This window comes from Phodopus roborovskii, unplaced genomic scaffold (assembly GCF_943737965.1).
Source record: "Phodopus roborovskii unplaced genomic scaffold, PHOROB, whole genome shotgun sequence".
NCBI classification, from domain to species: domain Eukaryota; kingdom Metazoa; phylum Chordata; class Mammalia; order Rodentia; family Cricetidae; genus Phodopus; species Phodopus roborovskii.
Window position 1 is genome coordinate 21,462,775 of NW_026126540.1, and position 18,327 is coordinate 21,481,101.

Consider the following 18,327-nt stretch of genomic DNA (forward strand, 5'->3'; position numbering starts at 1 on the left):
CTAGGGTGAAACAGCACCGCCTATCCCAAGGCACAAAAGGAGATGCTGCCAACAAGGGCCCTGGGGACCAGAGCCCCCATCAATCAGCCTGCCGCCCTGGGCTAGCCCTCCATTAGCTGGAACCAGCCTGGACAAGAGGCAGACACACTGCAGGGCCTGGCCCTGGGTGATAAGAACAGATTGAATCACGGGGACAAGGCAGGGAACTGGGCACCCAGGGACAGGAGACAGCCATCATTTACCCTGGGAACTGTGTAAGTGTGCATGTGATATTGTAGGAGCCCAGCAGGTGATGGGAAGTGATGGCTGGTGGCTGAAATGCTGCTGCCCCAGCTCCAGGGCAGAGGCCAGCCTCTGCAGTGACAAGGAGGCCTGGCTCTGCTCCCCTGATGTGGCAGAGTTTGGGGATATTAATGTGACAGAAGCCTCAGGCCCTTTGCTTAAGGCCACAAAGGGAGGTAGACCCTCATCTGCCCCAGGAGGAGCTTAAGACAGCACCAGAGGTCCATCCTCAGGGAGTCACCTTGTCCAAGCCCCGCCTCCAAGTATTAATCTCAAAGCATCAGGGCCAAGAAGGGAAACAGAAGGGAAGGAATGGGGTCCGGCCCTTCATCTTCAGTGTCTTCCTTCCCCACCCTCCCTCCACAGCGAGGTCCTGGGAATTGAACCCAGGACCTCACACACATCAGGCAGAGGTCTACCAGCCCTCTTTTTACTTGTTTTGAGACTGGGTCTCCCTAAGTTGCCCAGGCTGGCTTTGAACTGACTCAGAAGCCCAGGTAGACCCTTGAATGTGAATTCTCCTGAGTAGCTGGGGTAAAAGGTGTTTTCCACCAGACTCTGCTCTTTCAGTCCTTATCCCTGCTCTAGCCACATGTATGTACACACACACACACACACACACACACACACACACACACACACACACGCAAGCGTGAATTTCTTTCTGTCTTATCCATGTGTTCTAATGTGTGCTCTGTCTACCCCCACCAGCAGCAGCTACCATCCCCAGGGGCCCTATTCCCCATCCCCAGCATCAGCCTTTCTGAAAGCCAAACACAGTGAGGGTGTGAAGAGAATGTCACCGGGCAAGGGGGGAAGATGAAGTGGGTGGCAGCTGCATAGAGGGGGGACAGCAACCCAAAGGGACCGGAATGAGAATCCAGCAGCCCAAGGAGCACAGAGTCCCAAAGCCCTTCTCCACAAGAATGGGCAAGAAACACAGCCAGGGATAATAAATATAATTGCTATTATGGTGGATACTGGCCACCAAGCAAGGCTACCCTCCATTCCCAGTCTGCTGGTCCCTCCACATGCTGAGGGTGAGAGGCTTGAGTGTGGTAGCTGCTGGGTGCTGAGGGAGCTCAGGGTGGCCTGAGAGCCGGGCTCCGCTCCTAGCCCAGGACGTCCAGATAACTGGGAGGTGCCTGCGCCAGGGCCTGCAGACGTGCGTGCACATCCTTCATGCTGTGGCGTTGCTGCGGTTCACGCTGCCAGCAGCCACGCATGATGGCGTAGACATCAGGAGGGCAGGCCCGCGGCCGCTCCAGCTCCCGACCCTGCGTGATGCACTCGATGGCCTGTGCCGCAGGAGAGACAGAGAAGAGAATGAACGGGGTGGGGTGGGGAGGCTTCAGGGCGTGGAGGTTACATGCTCTTCCACAGATGGGCCCTGGCTGACTGTACTGTGCTGTGCATCACCTCTGAGCACTCTTCCTGCTCCGACTCTGAAAAGTGAGAATGATTAAGGATTGTCTTAATCATTCTAGGACCACCTCCAGAAGGCTAGTGTCACACCCAAAGACAACTTGCCAGGTGCGAAGAGGGTGAGAGCATGGCATTGCCGTGGCCATCAACCTCGGCCTCAGTCTCCACCTCCCAGCTGTGCAAGACCAGCGTGGGACCACAGCTATAGCCTTTCAGGGGCAAAATGGCTGTTTCAGTTCCAAGCAGAAGAAACCCTGGCTGCCCCCTTCTGTGGGCACCACTGCTTGGGGATATAGCTGAAAATAAACTGTAGCAATAAAGATCATAGTCAGACTCCAGGAAGGGCTGCTGGGGTGGCTACAGGATCTAACAAAGAGAGATGGTGACAGGGAGATGGTTGCAGAAGCCGCCTGGAGCCTCTTCCCCCTTCTCCCCGTCCCCATTAGAGGACTTAGATTATGGGCAGCACTAATTCCATTTCTTCTCTCAGTGCTTGAGAAAATTAAAATCTATAACCCTCTCCCCCACCCCATCAGCCTCGGGGGAACAGACTGCATTAGAAGGAGAAATGGAAACTGACAGCTGTGAGCCAACGAGGAGGCTTGGGGAGCTGCTGGGAGACAGAACACCTGGGGTCTGCTCTAACTGTGGCCGCCCGAGGGCAGGGAAGGCAGGGACGTTCCACTCCATCTAACCTCCAGCGTTCCTGCCGTCCTGTATCAGAACCTCTCTCCCACCCTCGGCTCTGCCCTGTTACTGCCCACTGTGACCTATAAAACACACAGGCATGGCCTGGACTCTAGCCACAATGATCTCTAAGGGCCCACTAGGAGCCAGCTGGGCTTGGGTTCGGGAGACTGAGCAAGAGAAGGACCAGGAGAGGGAAAAAGGAAGGGGGAGGGGGCTGAGGGAAAGCACAGGGCCCCCAGGATGCGGGGCAGGGCTGACCTCGGTGTTGGAGAGCTGGTACCAGGGCTGCTTTCCGTAGGTGAAGATCTCCCAGAGCACCACCCCAAAGCTCCACACATCACTCTCAGTGCTGAACTTGCGGTAGAGGATGCTCTCAGGTGGCATCCAGCGGATGGGCAGCATGGTCCGACCTCCCACCTGCCGAGATGCAGTGCATCACCTCCAGTGGGGGCAACCACAGAGCCATTCCCACCACATTAAATAGATAGAAAGAAGGGATGCCAGGACCAGGTTGGGGGACCAGTAGATAAGACAGTTTCCCACCCAGGACTGAGGTGCTGGGAGGGATGGGAGACCAGAGGCCAAAGTCTGGAGCCCACGCTACTAGAGGAAGAGGAAGGCAAGCTGGCCAGTGTAGGATCTTACAAACTCCAAGCCAGGGTGTGTACAGTATGGATGCGGGGGGAGGGTTTAGGGACCCTTACGCGGTAATAGTCTGTGCTGTAGATGTCCCTGCTCATGCCAAAGTCTCCAATCTTGACCACTAGTCCCTGACCCACCAGACAGTTGCGTGTAGCCAGGTCCCGGTGCACAAAGTGCAGGCTGGCCAGGTACACCATACCTGCAGCCACCTGGCTAGCCACAGCCAGCAGCTGCCCAAGGCCCAGAGGACCAGGAGCCACATCCTCACCACCAGCCAGCAGCTTCGCATCAGGTCCATGGGACCTGAGAAAGACAGGGAGAGGAAGAGGCTGAGAGGGAGAGCACCCAGGAGCTGTGGGAGGATCTCTCCAACTGGGTGTGATCAAGGAAGAGACTAGGGGCAAACATGGAGGAAAGAAAGGAGGAGGCAGCTGTCTGGAGAGTTGGGGTAAGGAGGGAAAATGGGGTTGTCTTTCTCCATGACCAACCCCATCCCCAAGGATACTAACTCCAGCTGCCCTAGTCCCCACTACTGTTGTCTTGGCACTCAGGCACGTCTCGGCTAAGCTCTAAGCTGAGCTGTCCCTGACCCCTATCCCACTCTGCCCCACGCAGGGAGCGAGCGTCCCCAGCTGCAGGCCAGCAACTTGAGTCCCCTTTGAGGCTCCTGTCATCACCTCCCACTTTTGTCCTTAGTGTCCAGCTATCCCTTGGATGGTTTTCCTTCGCAAAGGTTTCCAGGGTGCCCCATAGCCCCCAAGTCCAGGCTGTCCTGACCACTTGGTGACACTTCCCAAGTATTTCTCCCTCCTAGTCTTTCTTCCTACTGGTCGCTTTGCTAGCAATGCCTTTTCCCACATGTCAAGTGTTTGTTGAACACCTCTGAGGCCAATCAAGAGGCAGAGAAATAAACCAGGGAAAAGAGCTACCCAGGATCCATCCCCCCGGGGGCACACTGTCCCAGAGGTACGCTGTCCCAGGGTCCACTCCTACTCAAGGTCTCTCATAGCTAAGTCATATCAACCGTACACATGAGGCTTCCCGCCCTAGAACTGCTGGGAAATCAGACCATGAGCGTCGGCTTTCTCACCCAGAGCCACACTTTTGTCTGACTGACACATGGGGCCGCCCTCCCAGCTACACGGCTTGGCCTGGCCTCCTTTCTCAGGCTTACTTCTCTGCCTCTTGACTACAGTCTCAGTTTTAAGGCCCCTTCTTCCAGGAAGCCTTCTCTATCTCCCCCCTGGTGTGCGCTCTTGGCCAGAAAGGAAGGTTCACCAATGTGGTGGCTGATTCTGGTTGGTGCTCCCACCAGCTAACCCTGCCTGGTCCTTACGGCTACCTAGGGGGAGAAGGGCCATCACAGCCTACTGAGGGTAGGAGTTATGCTGGAGTGGGAGCCTTCACTTCCTGTGTGCCCTCGCAGGTCTTGTCACCCCTAAACCTTCTTATGAAGCCAACACATCTCTCAAAGTGATTACAGGTATCAGGAACTAAACATCATCATTGTCCTATCCAAAGCCAAAAGAAGTGAGTTTAGTGTGACACCCTTCCAATATAAATGACTTATATGCTTGGAGGCTGAAAATTATAACACTACACAAGCACTCAGAACACAGAAGGGGCCTGATGGCTGCCTGGTGTCAGCATCCTTCATACCACATCTCCCTGCAGGCCTGGCCTCTATGCATACAAACACAATACAGTCTTGCAGACCATGGTCCCAAAGCTAACAACTGTCTCACAGTCATACCCACATTCACACACCTATCCAGTCTACCTCCCTGGGGGTGGCAACTGTGCCTTCCCGCCCTTCCTGGTGTCTCCCTCTCAAGCAGGCAGATAAGCAAAGGTACTCTTGCAGGGAAGGGACCAAGGACCGAGTGAGGGGCTGGGTTCTTGTACCGGAGGAAACGGTTGAGGTCCCCGTGACGCATGTACTCAAAGACCATGAGCAGCGGGCGACCCTCAGTGCAGACTCCGAAGAAGCGCACGATGTGCTGGTGCTGTAGCATGGTGAGCAGCTCTGCCTCACGCTGAAAGTCCTGCCGAGCACTTTCAGATGCCTCCTTCAGTGCCTGGGGGAGGGATGGGCACAGAGCTGGAGGGGACTCCAGTCCCATCTCAAGTCCTATTCCATTCAAATACCCACCCCCCTGACACGATGGCACTCTGAAGGATGGACACAGGCCAGCCATTGCCTCACCTTGACAGCCACCAGCATCTTGTCCTGCTCATTCAGAAGGTTGTAACATTCAGCAAGGAAGACCTTTCCAAAGGCTCCCTCCCCTAGCTCCCACTTGAGCACAATGTCCCGGCGCTTGATGTGATGGACACCTGGGAGGGGCTTGTAAAGTCAGAAGGCAGCCCTGGCATGGGCAGGATAGGGCAGTGGTACGGGCAGTGCAACCACAGGAAACGGGGTGTGGGTGGGTAGGACTGGCCAGGGAGAGTCCTGTATGGGAGATAGGGCCCTGAGCCGGAAGCAGGCTAGACTTTGAGGTAGGGTGGGGACAGGCCTGGGTCAGCACAGTGATGGCTCGGGGGCTTCACACACACACACACACACACACACACACACACACGCACGCACGCACGCACACACACACACTCGCCTACTATCACAGTTCCTCACAGGCATCACTGAAGTACTGTGGGTTCTCCATGATGTGGCCCTGGAGTCCGGAGCATTTGCCCTCAGTAGGGGAAAGAGAGTTGCCACCCAGTGTCATGAAATGCAGGGACATGGCGAGCCCATCCTCTGGAGCCAGCACAGCAGGGCCTAGGGAAGAGACACCACCAGCATGGAATCTCATCAGCTCAGATCAGCTTGAATGGTGCCAGCTCCCCACCACCACCACTAACTGGCAGGAAGGAAAGATTAATGACAAAGCAAGACAGCAGGCAAGGGAAGCCCCAGTACCTGACATCAAAGTCCTCCCCTGCTCCTGACAGCACTGAGCCCCCCCAGACCCACTCAGTGCTTGACAACAGCCACAAATGAATAGCCCTGCGCCAGCCCAGCACACATACAGCCCGAGTCCCACAGACAACCCCCCAGCAACACACCAAACACAGGGCATAGGCAGGAAGAGACAGGAGAAAACCAAGCCAGTAGGATCGGTGGACAGACAGACAGATAGCCCTCTGCTGTCAACTCACGGTTTATCCCAAACTTGCTTCTCTGTCCACATTTGTTGAGCACAAGGAGCAGGGCAGAGAGGAAGAGGGCAGCAGAAACGGCTAGGCCCACAGCCACAGACACCTAGAAGTAGTGTCAGTCCTAAAGGCTTCCGTACTCTTGCATAGTCCCATCCTACAGAGGAGCCCAGCTTCCCCAGTGACCTCAGCCAGGCTGGGGGAGCATCTAACCAAGCTCAGAACACAGCAGACTGGTTGTCTTACTCTATCTCCAAACGACGGGCACCCCATTCCACACACCCCCATAAGCTTCCACATCCCACACTCACCCCAAAAGGTGTTTCATCTCTCTTCTCCACTGGGTCTCTTGATGTGCTGTTGGTGTCTGTGGGGACACAGGGCACAAAGGGTGGGCCTTGACACATACCGCCATGTCTCCTCCAGCAGCTCCCCACCCTCGCCACACTTCAGGGTCCCAGCTAGTTGTCCCCTCTGCTTCGGCTCTGAGACAACACAGCTGCCCTCCAGCCCAGGCAACTCACCCACTGGCGAGAAGGAGACTGCCGCAGGAAAGAGGAGAGAAAGCAGTCAGAGGGGAAACGGCGAGGCCCTGCCCTCCAGAATGTTCCTTTGCAGGGTGAGGTAGGCTGCTGGGCCTCAAGAAAGAGGGCGCTATAGCTGCTTGGAGTGTACAACCCTCTCTTCAGCCTGGATAGGGGGAACAGCTCAGGGCCTCTGCAGGCCTGGCTTGGGAGAGGGGCAAGGACAGTGGAGAGCTAGCCACCAGCTCTTTTGTCCAGGACAAAGCACTCTAGCTCTGAGAACCAGGGTCATGGCAGACAGAGGCCAGACCTCCCAGGATGGCTGGCTCTCTACCCACGTGCCTCCCAGGAGCAGGGCGGGGTTCAGGGTAGCTCTCACACCAGGGATGGGATCCTCAGGGTTGAACTCAAAAGGGTTGTCCATAAAGGCAGCTATGATGAAGTCAGCCGCCTGGCCATAGGCGTTGGCAGCCAGCAGTGTGTAGTTCCCGTTGTTGACATGGGTGGGCTGGTTGAGGCGAAGGCAGCCGTGCCGGACGGTCTCATTTGTCAGCGTGGACTCCAAGAACTGAGTGAAGATGAAGCTGGTCTCGTTGAGCACCGAGCCGTTGAAGAACCAGCGCAGAGAGGGCGCTGGCTGCCCGTCCACAGAGAAGGGGATGCACCAGTGATGCTGCTCCACTGCCGGGCTCAGGCTCACAGTGGCGGGGACTACGGAAAGAGGGCACACGAAGGGAGTGGGCGATTGGCTGGAAGGAATTTGGGGAAGGAGAAACCAGGGGTAGCAGACCCTACGAAATTCTCTAGAAGACATATTTGGAAGAAAGTTAGCAGATGGTACTGAATGTGGCAGCAAACAGACAAAATTCAGAAGCGTAAGGGACACACATAGAGCCCAGTACAGGCCTGGTGGTGATGGCCTCCCAGCCAAGCTACTTGGGAGGCAGACGGGTACAAGTTCAAGGCCTGAGTAACTTAGAAAGACCTTGTCTCTAAACAAGTAGATAACAGTGCTAGGATGTGGCTCAGTAAGAGAGCATTTGCTAGGCTGGGACACGGTTTGTCCTGGGTTCCATCCAAGGCCAGTTATAGCACTAAAGAAAAAGAAAAGGAAAGGAAGAATGAAAACAGTCAAGAAGCATGGCTTTTGAGTCAAAACCCTGAAGAACTGAAAACCCCTCAAAACAGGCAAAATATATATGTGTAACTTATGTATATAAACACATACAAATTTATGGGAATTCTCACCAGCATTCATACCATGAAAGGCATGTAGTATGTGAAGGAGTTACAGTTACTTTAGTTGCCACAGATGGATTTCCCAAATATGAAGGTTGAACAAAACAGAATAGATAAAAAATAACGTTTTCATTTATGCAATGTGTAAAAACAAGCAAAATTTTTCTAATAGGGAAGCAGACATGTAGAAAAGTATTGTTATTATTTTATTTTTTTGGTTTTTCGAGACAGGATTTCTCTGTATGTTTACCACATGCATGCCTGGTGACCTTGAAGAGGGCATCAGATCCCTTGGAAATGGAGCTACAGGTGGTTGTGAGCTACTGTGTACGTGCTGGAAACCCAACCAGGGCCCTCTGCCAGAGAAGAGGCTTCTAAGCAGTGGAAAATGCTCATTATTGACAATTCCCAGCTTCTGTAGAAAGTTATTTTCACGAGGAAGTATTGAACATAAAAATCAGGATGGAGAGATGGAGTTAGGACTAAGAGAGGGTGTCTTCTAAAGTCTTGGCAAGGCTAACTCCTTCTTAAAGTATATATGTCAGCTAGGTATGGCGGTTCTGTAATCCCAGCACTTGGCTGAGGCAAGAGGATTCTGAGTTCCAGGGCTGCCTGCAAGACTCCATCGCTAAATAAGTAAATTAATAATGTGTATGATTGGTGTACCTAAGTATGTGTATTTCACAATAAGGAAGAAATGATGTTGGAACATAGATTAAAGATAATTTGTTGGCAAAGCTAGATAAATTGGGCAACAAGCATAAAAAGGAACTCAAGAGAGGAATTCCCCTCTTCAAAGATGCTTGTCTGCGGCTGCATCCCCTCCATTAAACCAACGCTTGTCTAAGGACAGGATGCAGAACTGACACACGCCTCCTTCACTAGAAGTCTAGCCCTGAGCTCATTCCACCCACAACATTCACTTTGCACAGATGTCAGCCTAAGCTGGAAGTTCACTCCTGGGCTAGAGGAGATTTCACCGGCTACAAGTGCTTATCCCAAACCTAGACAAAAACCTTAAGGGGCACAAACGGATAAGGCGATAGTAGGACAAAAGCCTTACAGAGGGACAGGCAGTGAGGCCAGCCTGCAGCTGGTGCTGAGGGCCTCAGGTAGCAAGCTTGGGCAGCAGGCCAGAAAGAAATCCATCCCTAACCCTCTGGCCTTGAGGAGCCTCTAGGACTTCCCAGGCAGGATCAGGTTTTCGTGGGAATCTGGAAACAGCTGGGAGGGAGCAGCTGTAAGGGCGCCCACTCACCCTCCCACCCACCCCTCTCTGTTCAGGGGCTATCACAGGCACAGGGGCTTACAGGAGACGACGACTTGGGCAGAGGCCTCAGCCCGGCCCACATCATTCTCTGCCCAGCACGTCACATTCTTCTTGTTGAGGTCACTGGTGACACTGGTCAGGGTTAGCCCCAGGGATGGAAGATCTCCAGATTTCTGGACCAGGGAAGAAAGACATCAGAAGGGTTTCAGCAGGCGCAGGCAGGAGGCAGGGCGACGGGGATGATGTGTTTGAGAGCCCTATGACCCCATAGGGAAATAGGAGGTTTGGGGAAGCGAGGGGAAGGGGGGCAGCTCTGTGACAGAGAATGGTCTTCAGAGTTTGTAGAGTAGCTCCTGGGTCAGAGAAATCTAAAATGTAAACAACAGCCTCAAAACAGGTAGTTACTACTCTACAATGGAGGCTGCAACCAAGGGGCCATATAGCCGCCCCGGAACTCCAGCCACCATATTCATGTGCAGCTCCTCAGAAGGGCAAGGAAAGCCTTGCTAACATCCCTGGCTCACAAAGGTCTGTGAAACTCTGTCAGTCCAAGGGAGGTCAGAAGCAAAGGGATTGTGAGCAGGTCACACTAGAAGCAGCTTCAGCAAAAGCGTAACCTCTGGCAAAGGAAAGTGATGCCAGTGAGTGACATCAGAAAGACGAAGTGCCTGGGAATCACCGCCACCAAAAGATTAGATCCAGCTTAGCTGATCTTCCCAAGAAATCATGGCTGCACCACGTGTACATTATATGACCTTTCAAGAATTCTCAATCTTGATGACTCCAGCGATTATTTATAGGTTGGAGTAGGCAGAATGTTCCGATTTCCTACTCCCCACCCTCAGAAACTGAGTCTCACCATGTAGCCCTGGCTGGTCTAGAATTCACTCTGTAGACCAGGCTGGCCTCAGACTCAGAGACCCACCTGCCCCTACCTCCCAAGTGCTAGGATTAAAGGTGTTCACCCCCACCCCGACCCAACTTCAGAGGTCTTGTTCACAATTTTACAGTGGGCTATGTCCATCCAGAAATGAGGAAGAAGACCTATGGGTTGAGGTTGTTCAGTTTGGGGACCCTCACTGTAAAAGAGAGTCAACTCCAGTTGCTGGAGTAGAGGACGGAGAATGCTGGCGACACAGCAAACCACTGCTGCTGGGGCTCTTCCCACTCAGAGCGCAAGGTTGCTGAAAGGGAGTAAGGGGAAGGGGACAAGCAGAGGAGAGTCCCATGCCTGCGTGTGGAGACAGCCTCGGACACCTTCGGGAAGGCCCAGTTTCCGGTCTCTCTTTTAGGAATTGGCATGTTACTAACACCTGTTCCCAAAAACTTCCATAGAAAAGTCATACCCTAACTGAGGTGTGTTGAGGGGAGAGAGCAACCAGTTCCAGGACAGTCAGAGCTAGACACAGAACCCTGTGGGGGGCCGGGGGAGACCTCTGAAGTCAGCTGCAGCCATTGTTGGTGGCCTGTGGCCAGCTTGAGAATGGATGCAAGGCCTGGGCAGATGCTCAGGTAAGGGGCAGGGAGGGTATCAGAGGCTCACCATGGCTACCTCAGTTTACAAATAAGAAAACCAAAAAGCAGGTAGAAATTGTGTGTGTGTGTGTGTGTGTGTGTCTGTGTGTGTGTGTATGTGTGTGTAAATTATCCCAAGAAGTAATTAGCAGGGACTGAAGGGACAGTCATAAACGTATGAAGGACAGAGTTTGAATCCCCAGAATCCACATAAAGCTGGACTCGGCATCATTCTATAACTCCCGTGATCTTGCAAGCGAGATGGGAGGCAGAGTCATGAGAGTCCCTGGGAGCTCACGGACAAGCAGTGAAGAAAGTGGAATGAGATGGAGGTGGGGATGGACACCTGAGCTTGTCCTCTGACTCCACATGTGTGCCAGTGCATGTGTGTTCCAATGCACATGTATGCACAGATTTTTTTAAGACTAAGTGGTGAGAGCTGGAGCCAGCTGCCCTTCGCTAATGTGTTCAGAGCATACCCAAGAGAATGCTGCTTCCTGAGTGTCCAGCACACTCCAGAAGCCCTAGTAACTGTTCTGGGTATGGAACCCAGATCCCGCCCTGTCCCCACGCCTCTGTTTCCTGAGCTAGAAAAAAGACTACATGGGAGGGATGGCCTGTTAGTTAGTGCCCTTCTGGTCTCACATGTGAGCTACAGCCCTCTCTCTTCCAGCCAGTATTGTGCTCAAAGATGGAGGTCAGGACCTGGGAGGTCCAGGAGGCCTGTCCTCAGGACCTGTTGTTCTCTGCTCTCACTCCCTGCTAGCATGCAGTCTGAGCCATCTCCATCCTTCCAGCCTCCCTGATTACTTTTGCCTGATCTTTGTCTCCTTTGAGGGGCTGCAAGGCTTCTCACCTTCACAGTGGCTAGCCCTTCCAGCTCTGTGAGGATCCAGCCAGCCTGTTGCAGGGCCTGCCCCTCCACCTGGCACTGCAGAAATACGTCATCCCCCACTCTCACAGAGTCGTTGGGCATCTGGATCTTCACTGTGGGTACACCTGCCACCCAGGGTATGGACGGACATTAGAACCTAGAGGTGAGCTAGTAAGTCCCACCCTGATCATGACCCCAAACCTAAGCAATACACCCAGCCTCCAGGGCCCATAGCTCCTGCCAATTCTACCCCAAGTCCCTCCAGGCAGACCCCCAGGCTTCCCCATCCTACAACAGCACCTACCACAACTGGTGTTGTGTCTGAGTGAGAGAAACTGGTCCCCAGGCCCAGATCCCTGAAGCTCCTGTGTACGCACAGCACACAGCCCCTCCTGCTCCCAGCGCTGGAGCCAGTGTAGGGCACAGGAACAGTGCAGCGGGTTCCCTGACAAGGTCCTGTTGGGTAGGGGATGCCAGGGGTCGGGGAAAGAGGGTGCAACAGGTCTGAGGAGTCAGGATGCAGCGCTTTGGAGATGACCAGCTGCAAGGGGTCTAAGCAGAAGGAGATCAGGCCCAGAGCTGCATGGGTTCCCTTTACCCCAGCTCTAAAGTGAGAAGCCAAGCATGGTGACAAGAAGGCTGTCTTGCCATGGCCCACAGGCTTTAGGAAGCCATCACACACGTGGACTATTGTGTGTAACTCCCTTCCAGTGTGTGCACTGGAATCAGGCTACTGTCCATCCTCAAGCATCAAGGTGGGCCTGTGGGCTGTTTAATACAGCTCTGAGCCTAGCTTCTGAACAGACACAGCTACTCATTCATGCTGGCTGCCCAGCCCAGCCCAGGACAGTACTAGTCTCTGCCTCGGTGGAGGGGAGTGGATGACAAGCATGCACGTAATCCCCAGTGCAAGCTCATAGACACAATACAGTCTCCAAAGATACCCCACCTCCTACCCCTCCCCTGTTCCACATAGACACAGTAACATATAGTCCCGGAGACACAAACATAAACAGCCACCCATCATACACACAGCCCCTCGCCCTGCCCCTGCCCACACACTCACAGGTCCTGTAGGGAGAGGCCCTGCACAGTTTTCCAGGAAAGGGACTCCAACGCATTGGAGGACAGATTCCTGTGGGAGGACAGATGCCCTGAGCCTGTGACCTTACTGTGACCCAGTCTGAGGCAGGAGCATGAAGGAGATTGCTTGCTCCCCACCCCCAGCCCAGGCAATCAGAAGTCGCGTGCTGTGCCTGTGGGTTTGTGGGAATGTAGGAATGTCATGGGGCAGGTAAGTCTTTCTGAGTGTATCTTCTCCTTGGGACAACAAGGGTTAATCCCACTTAACCCCCTCCCTGACTGACCCCAGGGAGAGAGACGCTAGGGAACAGCCGGTTACCCTCCCCCCACACCTCGGCGGCCCCAGCTGGCGAAGTGCTGAGGCCACAGCTGGGGTAAGGGGTTCCATCTGTGTCCCCACCAAGGGGGAGGGGAGGACTGCGGCAACCCCCTCCTCCCTCCCGCCTAACCTCAAGACAGGGGTGTCAAAGCACTTCCTCAGGTCCCCTTCCCTTCCTTCCTCTTCCTCCACAGGCACTTCAGGCAGGAAGAGACCCAGGGACATAGCTCCCCAGGCAAGGGAGAGAGCACCCAGCCAGGGCTCCACCCCTGGGCCCCCAGGAAACTGCTGCAGGAGGCTCACTGCTTTGGGTCTACAATAACCGCCATTGCCAGGACCCTCGTCTTTCAAGGACATGCCCTAACCACTTGCCTGCCTAGCCATCCCTGACTTAACAGAGACTGAGTTGAATAGGAGCCCTCACACAAGCTCCTGGAATACCACCACCTTGGAGACAGATCAGAGGTGGACATAGGATCTGTTCTGCCACGTACAGCTGGGTGACCTCAGTCAAAGGACGACTTAATTTCCAGAATCTTTACCTATAAAGTGGGGATCATATCATCTCCATCCCAGGGTTGACTGCAAGCAGTTATTGCCATGGGACTCATGAACTGCCACCAAGTACACATTTAAAAAATTCTTTTTAAGGTTTTTGTGGTGGTTGTTCTTTTGTTTTGCTTAGACAAAAAGCTGGCCTGGGCCTTGCTGGATAGCCATATATGACCTGGGACCTCTGATCCTCCTGTCCCCTCCTCCCCAGTGTTAGGGTTACAGGTATGCATGGTTTATGGAGGTAGGGATCGAACCCAGGGCTTTGTGAACAGTAGGTAAATCCTCCGCCAACTGAGCCATATCTCCAAGCCCAAGTGTACATTTTAAAAACCAGTACATACAGTAGGTAACATAACACTTGTGTTCAAATGTCCAGATCCCTCTGAGAGACCCAGTCAACCCTGTGAATGACAGGCCCCCGACCCAGGGAGGGACTGCTAGGGACTCTAACTGCATCTTCTACCCAACCTATGTCCCTCTCTGTCCTCTACAGGACAAGTAGCTATAGCCCTTAGGAATGAGGAGGATGAGAAGTAGCAGACAGAACATACCACCTCCCAGGTTGGCCTGGGGCCAGGTCAGGGCACCCCACAGGGGAGGAGATGGAATTCCGACCAGAACCCAGGAATCTTACTCCTGCCCCTCAGTCCCTATGAGCTCCAGGCAGAGAGCCTGGCTGGCTGCTTCTGAGCAGCTGAGGCATATGGCATGGAATGGGGCCACAAGGATTCTAGTCTGGCTAGATGAATCAGAACACCACCCTGGACGGTCCCTTGGGCAACACAAAGCCTATCAGCACCCCACGTCTGGAGGTCTCTTCAGCCCTGCCCCACGGATCCAACCTGGCCACTCACAGGTGACTGAGCCGAGGAGTGAAATGGAAGGCATTCGGGGCCACAAAGTGAAGGCCACTCTTCACGATGGTTCTAGGGAAGGGGTAAGAATTTAAGTTCTGCCCTCTGCTCACCCACGCCAGACACCCCTGTGGAGCCACGCACCCCTCTCCATCCCTTAGTTTAAACAATTACCTGGGCCCCTCAAACCCCTGAGCCTCCACACTTCTCCCAGATTCTCACCCACCACCCTGTGCCCAGTCCCACCCTGTCTACCCTTAGTCCTCACAGGCTTCTCAACGCCCCCAGGCCCTGCAAGTCCCCAAAGTCCAGGCGTTGCAGGCGCTGCTGGTTCTCCACATAGCTGCAGGGAGAGGGGCGGGTCAACAGGGTCAGGACCTCAATGGAGTTACCCCATCCCACCACCCACTCACCTCCCCCCCACAGGCACATGCGCCATCCACACCCAGACCCATTTCACATGCCCATTCATGCACATGCCCCCCACATGCTGACACGACTCACACATGTGCATACATGCATGCATGCACCCTCACCTTTACAAACATACAGACTCTCACATGCCTCCTGCAACACATATGCAACTGCACAGAAACGCATGGGGGTATCCTCACACCCTCACCCAAGGACACGCATGGACTAAGCTCACATAGACGTCTCTCATGCATACACAGATGAGAAGGTGTGAAGACACGTTAGTCAGTGCACACTGTCATTCTCAGCTCAGGGCTCCATTTTTATAGCAGGCCTCTCCAGCACAAACGTGCTCAACAATACGGGGGTCCGGCTGGGACACACTTCCACAAAGGACAAGGCTCACAGTGCTGCTGCTCCACCCAGTGCTAAAGATGCCCCAATTGTCATGCTAATGTGTGCCCCAAACACAGCTCTGAGACTGGTATCTGGGTTCATTGAACACACACACACACACACACACACACACACACACACACCAGTCTCTGTCCCCTCAAAACCTTGATTCTTCCCCTATTCTCTCCTCTCCAGCACTTTTCCAAAATAAGCAAAAAGCATAGAGATGTTGGCAACCCCTTAGTCCCTCCTTGATCCATGAAGGACCCAGAAAGGGAGAGAGGAGCATGGAGCAGATGAGGTCTGAGTGTGTGGCTGAGGAGATGATGGAGATACAATGTGAGACACGGGAAGGCTGAATGAGGTAGCAGAAGGTGGGCAGGAAAACAAAGAGCAAGAAACTCTGAAGAGACTGAGTAGTGGTGATGGGAAGGGACATACAGATCAGGGCAGGGGGCCATGGAGGCAGAGATAAGGACTGAGAACCAGGGAGGAGGGAGAGAGAGAGAGAGAGAGAGAGAGAGAGAGAGAGAGAGAGAGAGAGAGAGAGGAGGCACTTGGGGGCAGGGGTGGTGGTGGCTGTGGATGCAGTCCTATCTTGTGGATCTGGCATCTGGGAGTTCCTGCGAAGTTACTCCCCTGTAGTGGCATGTCCATGTTTTCCTCTGCTGTCCCCACCCCCGTATGTGTGTGGCAGGGGCCCCTGACTCACTAGCACTTCTCAGAACTCTTTCCCTCTCTTTCGGATTTTCCCTTAGTAAAAGAACAGCGAGGGGACAGGCTCAGTCCAGCCCCCGTCCCACCCCACCCTGTTTTCCAGCCTTGACTCCAATGGGACAGTGCATGTCCATCCTCACCCTGGAAGCCTAAGAAGTGCAGACAGCCACTTTGGGGGAAGCCAGATAGATCCCTGTTCTGCCCCAAGGGTTTCAAGCTACAGAGACCCAGGGAGTTGGTAAGATGTGAAGAGCTGGGTAAGTACGGGCTGTCAGGCAGTGTGCTCCAAGCCGCCTCATTTGTTCGGATTCATAATCAATCTGTCTATTCGAGTCCATTAGCTCCTTGTTAGCTATGCGGGTGAGGGAGGAGGGAGAGGACTGTGCAGGACGAGGTGGGAGGATTGGGCCCCACCCAGGGGGACATCTCAGCTCACTACTCTGCCAACCTCCTCTTCTACAGCCCTAGCTTGCCCACTGCCTCTGTCCCTGGGCTGGACTCCCTTGGAGCCTGGAAAGGCACTGGGGAATGAGAACGCAGAGGGTAACAGTCAGGAACAGACAGGCCTGGCAGCTACAATCTAGACCTCATCATGCAGGAGCCTAGGCCCGACCAAGACAAGGCCATGCCCTCTCTTCTTGGTCTCCCTAGGGTCATTAGAAAGAGATTGAGTCTCTCCGTTAATTACTACAAGATGCCCGAATAACTCGGTGCCAATCACTGCTGGCTGCTGGGTTCACCAGCATGCAGAATACTCCAGTATTTCCCAGCCATCACCCTGGGATGCTGAGCCCCTTCAGGTCAATTATACTCTCATAGGTTTCACCATCTGCTAAGAAGTACTTGAGTATTTTTTTAAAACCAATTATTGCAGATTGTCAAAGTACTGCAGAGCTGAAGGTTCCGCCCAGCTCTGGACCTGGAAGAAGGGAGAATCCCTCAGCAACAGCCCTGACTCCCTGATACAACTCAGGAGACATTGGTGATGGGAGAAAAGCAAAGGGCTTTTTTCATTTCCCACATCCAAATCAAGAAGTCGTGTCAATGGAAAGAAGAAAAGCTCAGACACCAAGCTGGTTCCTCACCATCTCCAGCTCAATCACAAACCAAGGGAAGACCTAGATTCCCTAGTCATAACAAGGAAGAGGTTGGGGGCTGGCTTCCCCCTTAGAAAGAGAAGATGGCAAAGGTGCACAGTGCCGAATTCTCCACAGCTAACCCCACACCAACGGGCAGAACTTGGGCTCTTGAATGAACCCCACAAAGAGGCTCCTAGATCGATGGACCAAGACCTGGTCTACCGAGTTTCCCCTTTTGCTCTGCCCCAAGCCAGCACCCCAGCCAGCTACCCTTAATCCTGGGCGACATCCAGACAGTGACTGCGCGGCTTTGCCAGGGTGGTGGCAGCAACAGCAAAGCCGCTGCAGCACAGCCAAAGGCTACACGTGCCAGCCTCCTGCAGCAGCCAAGTCTGGCCCCTCAAGCCAGAGGTGAGTGCGCGCCCTCGGGGAAGGGCTGTGCCCTCCTGACCCCGCATACCTCCCCTGCCACACACTCACAGCTCCGTCAGGTTCCCGGCGCCCCGCAGGCCGCGGAGGGTATCCAGGGTCCCTGCCCTGGTGCAGCGCAGCCCCGAGGAGCCCACGGGGCAGCAAGCCTCACGACAGGATGCGGCGCAGGCAGAGGCCAGCATCAGCGAAGCCAGCAGGCCTCCTAGCCCCGCGGCCCGGCGATGCCAGCCCAGCTGCCCGCGCCGCTGGCCTCGCAGCATCGCGGCGGCGCCCGCCAAGCTCGGGCCGCGCAGCCGTCCGTGCGCTCTTAGCTGCCACCGCCCGGCCTCGCGCGACACGTGCGCGGGGCGGTGTTAAAGACCAGACACCAGGGGAGGGCGGCACCCGCAGCCACGCCCCGCCACGCCCCGCCCCGCCGGCCAGTGCCCCCAGCGCCCCCTCCTCCCCTTTGGGCCCCTAATGCCAGCTAACCTCCCTAATGTCCCTCGCGGCTGTAGGAGACCTGGGGCGGGGGACTGCTACAGAATGCCTCACAAGTGTCTTCTGAGACTGGGGCGGGCTAGGAAGCTGATACGTTATTTCTCCCAGTAAAACAGCTGCATTTCCAGATTTGCGAGGACAGGGAGAGATTAAGCAAGGAAAAGGTTGAAGTCCAGGTCATCCCAGCCAGCCTCACGGTGCACTTGCCTAAGAGAGTGTGTATGTCACTTGGAATAAATTTGATGAGCACTCTCCAGACGCTAGTAAGGAAGGGAGAGGGTCCCAGAACGACTGGACTCAGAACCTGGGGAGGAAAACAGAAGGGGCAGAGAAGTGTTCTCTCAACACAGCTGGAGAGAGTGAAAAGTGAAGACCGCT

General features: G+C 54.4%; 1 protein-coding gene across 1 annotated transcript; it reads right to left on the reverse strand.

Annotated features, from left to right (window-relative positions):
- Nucleotides 1–1,226: 1,226 nt before the first annotated feature.
- Ntrk1 (neurotrophic receptor tyrosine kinase 1) lies at nucleotides 1,227–17,801 on the reverse strand. The gene is made up of 17 exons (XM_051198869.1): nucleotides 17,518–17,801; nucleotides 14,700–14,774; nucleotides 14,432–14,503; nucleotides 12,687–12,755; nucleotides 11,925–12,076; nucleotides 11,603–11,745; nucleotides 9,272–9,404; nucleotides 7,104–7,433; nucleotides 6,723–6,740; nucleotides 6,510–6,565; nucleotides 6,202–6,304; nucleotides 5,675–5,821; nucleotides 5,246–5,376; nucleotides 4,945–5,117; nucleotides 3,102–3,342; nucleotides 2,656–2,814; nucleotides 1,227–1,580 (listed from the first exon to the last, which is right to left on the reverse strand). Exons 1-17 carry the CDS (start codon nucleotides 17,727–17,729, stop codon nucleotides 1,395–1,397), a joined length of 2,400 nt encoding a protein of 799 aa, XP_051054826.1. The 5' UTR covers nucleotides 17,730–17,801; the 3' UTR covers nucleotides 1,227–1,394.
- Between the last annotated feature and the right edge of the window lie 526 nt (nucleotides 17,802–18,327).